Below are 11,052 nucleotides of genomic sequence, written 5' to 3'. Positions count from 1 at the left end.
TGAAAAGTATGTCTCATACTCCTTGAACCACCCTTTCACAATGTGAGCCTAATAAATCCGTGCCATCAGGGAAGAAGAAATCCATTGATGGAATAACCGGGTCATTCAGGACGTCAGGTTCTTTGGACACCGTGTTGGCTGAAACTAGACCTGACCAACTGCAGCATCTGCAATTAACATTAAATCTGTGCATATTGAATCACTAACATTCAAAGTAAGCGCTAAACAAGTTTGAGATTTCCCTTGCTTTAGTTAAGAGAGTCCTCATTTTTATATTGATATTTTATTTATTGATTTGATCTGCTTTCTTGTAATTGTATGTAACTTTGAAGCACTTTTTTTATTTTTTATTATTGATATCTTGTATGGATTGTCCTCCACAAATAAACTTGCCATGTCTTACCTCAACTGATCAACATACCACTTTTCACACCCTTCTCCTCTGCAGGCTATGCCATTGTCCCACCCACAACATCCACTCCACACCAATCAAATATTTTGTATTTTGTTATGGACAGATGAGGAAATGATTTAAAGCCTTTTGCAAACACTCTATCTTTAAATGGCCCATTTTACCTGATGGCCTATTTTACCAGACACCACACAAGTCACTTTTGAAGTAATTGTACTTTTGCAAGGAGTTTTTTCATACAGTTCTTTTTACTTCTACTTGAGTATCTGTACTCTTACTTGAGTAAAAAAAAAATCTAAATCTTTAAGTGACACATTTTCCATTTGTCACTTTAAGTGACCCAAAATAGATGTATTTTGTGTTTTGTTATTTAATTCTTCATAATGATTTCGTTACCATATTTTACTTCTTACTTCTTCTTTTTTAAATCTTATTTATTGTAATATTCTTCATGAATGTCCCTAAAGCCTTATAGTTTAAAGTTTTATAGCTTATTTTTTTAAATCAAAACTGTGTTATATGTTTTTATGTTTAATGTTGCATGTCTTCACCGAGGAAAAAAATCCTAGTTTGTGAACCTGTTTACAAACAATGGCAACAAAAACTATTCTGATTATTATTATTATCACTATTTATCTTTGAAATATTAAAATGTTTGTTTCTCATCATTTATGACACTACTGAAATATGAATCGCACTGCTCAAACAACTCAGTAACTCACAGTAGTCTCTTGAGTAAAATGATTTCAAAGTAACATTACTCTTAAGTGAGACACACACAAAGTGTTGATACTTTGAAATACTTTTGAAAAAATTAAGAAAGAAGGTCATGCAAAAGAAGTGGTAAGCATGATGCATGAAGTGATTGAATTGGGTCCTATCTTGGAATACTGACACAAAGTCTTCTGATATCTTAGAAGCCAAGGTAAATTATTCAATACTAGAACAAATTAGTTTACACTTGATAGGTCTTATAATGCGTTTTGTACAAACCACCATGCATGTCTTTTCAGTGCAATAATATTTTGAAAATAGGTTGTTACTGGCCCCCTGACAGGATTAGTAAACTCCCCATTCAGCTTTAGTAATATTGGATTAGATTTTGGGGGACAAGACTTATTGTAGGACAGCAGGTGATTGGTCAGAGCATGTAAACAGAGGGTGGCATTAGCACACAGGACTGATCCTATTGGACAGTCAGCAGAGCCAATGCTTTCCCATCTGCCTCCTGCATCTCAAGGATAATCCCCTGGAATACCTCCACAGATGTTTGCCACAGAACATAAACCTAGAGAAGACAAAACAACCTGACTGCATTTGGCTATTTCAACTGAAAGAGACAAAGCCAAAATATAATTTAAGGCAATTAAACAACTTAATTTCATAGATTTAGTCTGATGTGTATAGCCATGTATATGTTTTTGAATTTTATTTTTTGTAAATATTTTTTGGTCGGCTACTAATAAATTAAGGTTAACTTATGTTTTACAGTGCTTATTGCAAAATGTCTTAAGTAAAGCAATGTTTGTTTGTTTTTTAAATCTATGCAGGTACAGTCTAATTCCACAAGGGGTCGTGCAACCGGGATAAAAAATAAATAAAAAAAAGGCCAGTAAGTATAGTACGCAATGAGGTTATGGATGATTTAAGTCTTGATCTTGGTTAAACCTGAGATTTTTAGATTGGTATGCTTTGCTGCATGCCTAAAATATGAACTCTTAACATACGTGAATGAACAGCAATGCTTTTAATTAATTTGTAACATGTGACAAATAGGATGCACAATACATCAAATCCATTGTATTACAAAATTAACATATTAAAGTACAAAAATAGAAGTTCTGTTGTTTCAAATGGTGTTTACATAACAGGATAATTTGACCACTGTCCATTTGTATCAATGTGACAGATATATTAAGTAGGTAAAAATAAGCCAAAGCAGTGTGCATTTCATTTATTAAATGAATAGATTGTTAGTATAAATTTCAACTTTATAACCATTTACATCTTTAGGGGTGAAATATGCTTGAATCTAAAAACGTAAATCCAAACTTATACAGCAATTGTGCATACCAGTGTATATTGGAAACCTCCCTGTGCAAGGGGCACTTCCATTTAATTGTCAGTCCTTGGGGGGCACTTTGATGGTTCTGCTGGGAGACAAGCGATTTACTGAGATATACACTTGTGTTCATTGTTTCAGTAATATTGTATGTTCTGGCTGTCTCCCCCCATAGCAGCTGGTTAAAAGAGAAAATGGCTCTAATTGGCCCAAAAGCCCAGTGTGCAAGTTTGTGGTCTTCGACTAAGGCATAGCTGGATGCAAGGATGCCATTAACAAACAAAGTGCCATCGTCTGTTAGCGGTGCGTATACTCCCAGACTCTCCTTCAGCGAGACAGAGATCATTCTGGATGGAGCTACCTGACCTCCCAATTTATGAATAAGAACATAGTCACCTACTTTAACTCTTTTGGAAAACTGCGCCTGATATTCAGTGTACGGTACTCCACTGTGGGGAGCAGTGAAGAGCAGGTGATGTGGGGTAAGATCTAGTCTATGACCATCCTCTGTCTCCACAGAGATAAAAGTGGCCCAGCTCAGTGAGTTCTGGTGCAGGAACAGGATGACTGGGCTGAAGATGAGTTCACCTGTGCCAGACAGGGTTAGGACTTTGTCCCCCAGGTGCAGAGAGGACAGAAGCCTCTGCTCCCCCCCAGCAACAGTCACCCAGGCCCAGCCGGGGAAACAGCCACCCTTCTCCACCGCCACAGAGTGATCTACAAGCGGTCAACAAATGAACATTTCTGAGTCTGGTACTTTAGTTACAAACTGACATCTTAAATACCTACCAGCTTTAACGGAGCAGTGGATGTGATACTTGGACTCATAGTGGACCCAGTCAAAGCCGGCCTCCACAGCCAGCTGTGCTAAAAGCCCATATTTGTCAGTTTCTCTGTCGTCAGTGGTTATGTCCACCGCTCGGCCTTCATAATGCAGTGAGCCAGGGGGGTGGTGCCCGTCCTCATCCCAGGCCTCAGTCACACGCAGGTGGACCCCAGGCCACTGGTTCATCACTGCAATGGCCAACCTGTTCAGACAGTCCTTGCAACGCTGGAAATAGAATAAAGATTAGTTGTGAGTGGCTGCAGTAACACAACTGTAAAAACAGAAGTAATTTTACAGAATAAGAGTGTAACAAAGAAAACAAGAATATGTTTAACAAGGGCTTAAACAACATGATTAGATGTGACACAATCTCTTTGCATTCATGCATTTATCTATTTAAATGTCCAGACTGAATAAACTGGATTGTGGTTAAACAAGCAAATAGACTATATTATTTTTATTCAATCAGAATCACAAATGTCACATCAAAACAGTTGCATTTGGTTTGTATTTAACATGCAGATTTCTATTATTCTTAACTTAACTTAACTTAACGTATTTCAAGTTTGTAATAAATGTATTATTATTATTATTATTATTATTATTATTATTATTATTATTATTATTATTATTATTATTATTATTATTATTATTATTATTATTATTATTATTATTATTATTATTATTATTGTAACACAAATTCAACATGTTAATAATCGTTATGGCTTGGCTTCTAATAATCCCTCAAAATGCAAGTATAGCAATTATATTATTGTTACTCTTACTGTTTTGTGGAGTAATCTCACAAAGTACCAGAACAAAGTGTAGCCAGTTTGGCACATTCCTTGGCTTTTTTGACAGGGTAACAAAAAAATCAAGGCCACTCTCTGTCTTTATAGACTCTTTGGAGCATTTAGTCCCAGCCTTTAGACAATGGATTTTGAATTTGCCCATAGATATAATATATTTTCTGATTGTGTCATTAATATTACAGTCGCAATGTATACATTCAACTGTATGACTAAGGATCAGAGATTTTTGTTCTTTTTTTGCCATTTGGAAGCAAGATAATCTTTCAAAAGTCTGAAAGAAGCAGACAATGTAGCTGAGAGCTGAAGGATGGGAGTACAGAGAAAGGCCAAAGGGGAGGAATGTATGGGCATGGACCGAGAATGTCACATCAGAAGTGAGAAAAAAGTGGGGATTGAAAACAAACTGGTGCATTTTTGTGGGAATGCCATTGAAGAGAGGCATCTCATTGTCAGAACTACAATAAGGGCTTTTCCAACGGTGCCATTACTTCAGCAGGCGAGAATTTAGTAGAGACGACCCCTCAAAATGATGCACAATGAGCATCATTCTGGGCATAAAAAGGCACATCCACACATACACTCAAAGTGGGCATTAGTAGGTCACACATTCACAGTGTCAGGCCACAGACAACCTCAGCAGGAAATACAATCCTTGATATTAGTGAAACCACAGCAATCAAAACTGAAAGCCTCAATAGCTACATAAGAATGACTGTACTAGTATGAATTAGGCTCCTTTTTCGCCAAAGAAACATTACTAATTCACTATTAGTTTGTAGCAATTACATGAGTGCATAATAACAGAAATACAACACATCTAAGATGCTAATCATTTCAATCATTACATTTCAAAGGTTTCTACATTGATAAACAACTCCAACAAAACTCACCTTGGTCATAAAGCGGTCTGCATTGGTGTTCTCTTCATCCTTGAAGACAATATCTGGATTGTAATTGCACACTAGTTCATTGAAGCGCTCAGAGTTTCGAGTGATCTTCCCCTCTGCTCTCCCACTGGCCCCAAGGTTGTTTTCTGAAAAGTTGGGTGAAAACTGCTTGTAGTGCATGGCAGTGAGTTTCCTGGGTCTGGGCCGGATGCCATAGCCAGGACCTGGTCCACAACCATGGACCTGGTAAGAGGCAATGGTCCAGAGTGCGAGGAGGCTGAGCTGTGCCAGGCACATCCAGCGGGACTGATGCATGAGGGGAGAGAAGCACCAGTGGTCAACAGCTGTCAGAAATGCCCCAGGGATAGGTGGGAGACAATGGGTGAGACAGACACAAGTCTGGATCCATTCTCATGTAGTCAACCTGAATAAGACAACAATAAATCATTGATTAACAATTAAGCAACAATAACAAATGATAAAAAATATTATTAAACACCCATATCACTTTTTACATCTTCATTAGATGTAGCAAAATCCCAATCAATAAACCTTTGTTTACAAAATTGGGTGAATTAGAAATTTAGTAACATACCACTTAGGTCCAATTCTGCAGGAGTTTGCTGAGAGACTAATAAGACACCACCTTCTTCATATTGCCCGGACCAAGTTCTTCTATCGCGTTTGAGCGATCCTGGCCACCTTACACCAGCCATTGGGTCTTATTAGCGTTTGGACAAGATTGCCCTCCCTTCCTTTGCGCACTTGCACTGCAAGATAGCACACGCCTTCAATTCACTCTCAGCAGCAGATTGGACACAATAGCTACAATCAATCTCTCTCTCTCTCTCTCTCTCTCTGTGTCTCTCTGTCTCTCTGTCTCTCTCTGTCTATGTGTGTGTGTGTGTGTGTGTGTGTGTGTGTGTGTGTGTGTGTGTGTGTCTCTCTCTCTCTCTCTCTCTCTCTCTCTCTCTCTCTAATAATACCATAAAGGCAATAATAGAATAATAATCAGAGTAATTGGCTACTCAAATAAGCTACTATGTGTATGTGTGTTAATAAAAAAAACTCACCCTGGTTTCGTGCTGATTCCATGTTATTAGTAGGAAGGGTTGAAGGCCTGACAGGGAGCACAGATTTAGCCTTGAGACCTCTAACTGTAATTTACAGTGCTGTTTTCCTGTGTTTGGGGAATCTGCTGACCCCTCTAACCTTGGTCACCTTAGGACAATTACTTATGGGAAACACCCTGAGGATAACGTAAAAATGGGCTGCCATATCAAATCACAGGTTATGCCAAAAGGGTGAAGTGTGCTTCTAGAGTGTGTGGCTATGCTCAATGCTGACATTCTCATTAGCCCTGAAAGCATTTACGGGGTTAATGATATGGTAGGTTTTGGGCATGTGCATCATGACTAGTAATAGGATTGGCCTTTTTCAATCAATTATGTTTCAAGATGCAGAATTAGTCAATATCTAAGTCTAAAAACGGAGATATTGCTTATAGACAGGCAGGCAGAAGAAGGAGCCAAAGTCAGATCCCAGGATACCACGGGGAGCAGTCCAAGGCAAGTGAGCACCTTCCTGTTTTAATGATAAACATGGAATAGTGGTGGAGTCAGGCTCAAACTAACAGAGATGAGAGAGCAAATGCAGACAACAACTCAATTAAAAAAGGCCAACAAACACTTTCACATCTGTGAGTCGAATATGAGAACACATATTCATCTCACATGAAGGAAGGAAAAGGGGGAAAAAGCATCATCTAACAAAGTCTATATTACTAGTTTTTAATTAATATATGAAATATTTTGGTGCTTCCATCCCACAGCCTCCCCCGTCTCCAGCTCATCTTGCAAACTCCCCCATTTCAGGGAGTACATGATGGGGCGAATTCTCGATTAAGTTTGTCTATTAGGGCCAATTACGTCAACAAAATGTTTGAAAAATGAATACTTTGACAATAAAAGTTGTTCGACTCAAATTAAAAGTTCCTTGATTCCACTTCCTCAGAGAGAGGCCACTGTGGATTCAGGGAAACAGAAGTCAAGGAGCGGACACCTGCCTCCTCCCTGTCATTCCCAGTCTGTCTCTGTTATCAGTGCAGGAAGAGGCAGGGTTTGCTTCATGATGGCACTGCCCTTACTTCATGAGATACTGTGTATCTCAGTAGTATTTTAGACACGTATATGAAGATGCCCAGATTAAGATTCATCATTGAAAATTAACTGTGTTTTCCATTTGGATCAATCTCTGCTTCCAACAGTGATGTTGTTGTTTCCTTGGGGAAGACACTTAACCCTCTTTGAATGTGAATGTAAAATGCTTTGAGTGAGTTAGAAAAGTTGTAGACAGGTAATACGTACATTGCACTTTACACATGGGAATTCTGCTATTCTGCATCAACAGCCTTTTGGACACCCACACATTGTCACTCACTCACATTGGTAAGAGCTGAAAATCAAGTCCAAGTCAAGGCCCGAGTCCTACACTTTCAAGTGTCTGTGTACAGTGTTGTATGAAAGAGTGAATGGGCAACTGGCTCCTTGCTGTAAAGTGCTTTGGGCCAAATGAAGGTAGACAGAGCTATATAAGTTGAGACCATTTACCAGTCAATTTCATGTCCTTTCAAGTCTTTTAAGATGAATTCAATTGAAGAGGGGACTTTTTTCCACTTGATATATATTTTTTACAGCCTTGGTGATTTTGAATTGGATGGTGTGGATAGCATGTCAGTAGCACATAAAATACTTGTTTGAAGGGAATAAGTCTCAAGTAAAATGTAATTTGATCAAGTTAAGTCTAAAGTCATATTTATGACTCAGGTCTAGCTTGAGTCACACTAGCCCCTTTATTGAAGGTGTACTTTGCTGTCTCCTTATTGGTAAATTATTTTTGTTTTGTTTTATATCATCTTTCAATGTTGCTGAGTCGCCTGTTGGAGGCAGTGAGCAACAGCTCTTGAGCTTTTTTATTCATTCAAAAAAAAATTAATTCACTCACTCCATACTTGGTGGTGGTAAGCTACTTTTGTACCCACAGCTGCCCTGGGGTAGACTGATGGAAGGGAGGCTGCCAATCTGTGCCATCAGAGAACCTGGAGGAAATCCACTTAGACTCAAGTACCAGGAATCAAACTTGAGGCCTTTTGCTGAGGCCGACGGGCCCTCAGTCACAGTGCATTGAAATATGAATTTTATCCAGAATCATGATCCGTGTCTCACTAAATGCTAAGCCTATAGTTTTAGTTTGATCAGTCTCTAACTGTAGTTTTTGTTTAGTCTGTAATTAGTGTGATATGATCATGGACACAAAAACATTTTGCACATGCTGCCCATAGTCCTATAGTGGCCTTTACATTGGCAAACCCGAAAGCTGTGGTTAGAGCTGTTCAGGCATGGACAATAGAAGGGTGGGACTTCCTGTGTCAGACAAGAAGGTTAAAGGTCAGGTATGATGCTATACCTTATGAATCTAACCTAAACAAATTTCATCATAGAGCTTAGAAATCACATACACAAAAATATGCATTTTTATTTTGAAGCTTATTTTGTTTTTGCCAACATTATTTTATTCTCAATGACAAAGTTCTGTGCCTGGATTGTATGAAGTGTGGTGAAGTGAGTGTGCCGTGAGTGTGCTGACCAGATTAAGGGCAGCTATGGCAAATGTACGGGGCGACCCATTATCAGTTGATTAGCAAAGCAAGTCTCGCCTTTTCCTGTGAGTGGTTCTGCATTTGTGAGCGTCCAATCTGCCATGTAACACTGGCTAATGCACTTTGGCACGGACTTCAAACAGACGACTGTCAAGTAAGCTAATCTCTGTCTTTTCCCGCTTCATTCGTATGTTTTGACAATAATGATAGCCTATCTCATCCTATTATGAGACATTTGTCTCCTGCCCTGTCCCTGATATGCCCCACAACCATGTGTGAGAGCAACCACTGGGCACTTGGATTGAGCTTTACCTTTTAAACCATTTATGAGCCATAGTATTATAAAGACATCCTGCAATCTACATAAAGTTTAATTATATATTAGAAGCATAAAAGTCCAAGGGGAGAAATGCTTTAAGGTCTGAATATGATACAAGTAGAACATTGGATTGACTGCCTTAAAACATCACAAGTTTCCTTTTTGTTTAATCAAATATTTACTGTAAAACAGATTTAGAAAATAAAAAGGTTGGTCAGGTTGAGAATATTTTGTCTTTAAAATTGACATATGGTCAAGTTCACTCCAGTGCCATTTTCAGTGGTAACCAGTCACCAGCCACATATGTCTGCAAAATAAGCAACATTTTGTTCCATTTCCTTTTAGCAAGGGAAGTACAGTGAAAACAAAGCTACACTAAAGAGGTTTAATTAAAACATCAAACAAAATAAGAAATGAAAACAAAATCAAGGAGGAGAAATTAATCAGGCAAGTTGTTTTCTTGAGCAAACTTCAGGACACTGAGACGGAAACGAACAGTAGAGAAGGAAGGGGGATAAAAGGGCAGGAGGTGGGTGGCAGAGCGACACAGGAGTGAATATGAGTGAAGGCCTCAGCTCCTTTCGAGTCAAGACTTTATCTGGCACTTGCATCAGACGGGGAAAGCGTGGGCTCGTGCTTTAACGGCGTCGCGAGTGTAACTGTTGACAGTATGAAACAAATAATGCTTTCTTCTGCCACTGATTAAAGCAGTGAAACAAAGGCTCAAGGCATGTACAGGACAGCCACCCAAAGCAGCACCCACCCACCACACCATATCTGTCACAAGCCATGGTACATGGTCTGACAAATAAACAAAACCACTAACTGCGTCAGTCATGCTGATCCATCATAAAAGACAGAAATCAAAATCTTTTAAAACGTTTATTTTGCATTATGCTTGAACAAATGTATAAAATTCTGAATTGTCAGAGCATTTAAAAGGTAAACAATAGACACTTTTTTCTTTAATTACAATCCAGAATCTGTTTTTGCTTCAACTATTACATTCAATACTTTAAGCCTCGGACCATAAGGTCCTTGAAATACCTTTGCACAACAAGAAGACAGAAAACGATAATAAAACAAACCTTTGGCTTCCCAAAAATGTCAATATGTGAAAAAGTAATCCCACAGTGCTTAACAAGAATATCTGATATATAGAACAATATAACACAGTAGTAAACCTAATCACAAGTGGCAGGTCAGGTGATACCTGCTGGACAGGCCCACAGTTAATAATCTGCTGATACAGCAAAAACAGTAAAGGTGACAAGACACCAATAAAAAAAAGAACATCAACAAATAATAAAATAAAATGCAAATTACAATATACTATAAAATTTGATCACATTTTTTATAGACACAAAGAGGGTCTTTGTGTAATTGCCTAACAATTACTTAAAATTGGATGTAGAAATGTGAGAGAAGACTTCACAAATCAATTTAGGTTTGGTAATTGTAGAACATATTGCACTGACCCACACTTATTCACAGTACGGTTGGTCTAAGGCAGCTTTTCCTTCTCCTGCATAAGACTATAAGAAGCTCCATTATTACAAACATATACTGAACTTTAAAATTGGTCTCTTAAAACTATCGCTTCTGACTGACACTAGTAATTATGAATAAAATGTTACCTGTAAACTAAATGATGATGCAAAGTACCCTCTTCACATATTTCCAGTATAATCACTGTAATCATACTAAAATCAGAACTACGCACTTGTGTTACTTTCACACAAAATTACAACAGTCTCACCACAACACACACTCTTAAAATAGTGGTATCACATCTGAGGAACAGAGGGGCCACGCAAAACCAACAGAGCACTTCACCGGCCCAGAGCAGGAAAAGGAAATTACGTCTGTCTTACTATGTAATATTTGAAAATAACTCTGCTGACTTGATCAAACAAGTAGCACGATTCCTCTGGCTGCTTTTGCATAAGGCATCAGGTTTGACTGTTGCATACTCTTCATCATCACATAAATGCTTAACACAGCATTAACTCACTGCTGTACCACTGTACCAGTTATAGCCATGTGTGAAAACACCGCAAGTGACCGCGTGTACGC

The 11,052-nt window shown here is 38.4% G+C and overlaps 1 protein-coding gene across 1 annotated transcript; it reads right to left on the bottom strand.

Moving 5' to 3' along the window:
* Positions 1 to 2,407: 2,407 nt before the first annotated feature.
* On the bottom strand, positions 2,408 to 5,741 carry dhh (desert hedgehog signaling molecule). Its single transcript, XM_079559286.1, has 4 exons — positions 5,595 to 5,741; positions 5,003 to 5,423; positions 3,264 to 3,525; positions 2,408 to 3,191 (listed from the first exon to the last, which is right to left on the bottom strand). The coding sequence occupies exons 2-4, from the start codon at positions 5,312 to 5,314 to the stop codon at positions 2,422 to 2,424; spliced, it is 1,344 nt and encodes a 447-aa protein (XP_079415412.1). The 5' UTR covers positions 5,315 to 5,423; positions 5,595 to 5,741; the 3' UTR covers positions 2,408 to 2,421.
* Positions 5,742 to 11,052: the final 5,311 nt, after the last annotated feature.

This window comes from Gobius niger (genome assembly GCF_951799975.1).
Source record: "Gobius niger genome assembly, chromosome: 6".
In the NCBI taxonomy this organism is placed as follows: Eukaryota; Metazoa; Chordata; class Actinopteri; order Gobiiformes; family Gobiidae; genus Gobius; species Gobius niger.
This window is presented reverse-complemented; position numbering and strand designations above follow the sequence as displayed.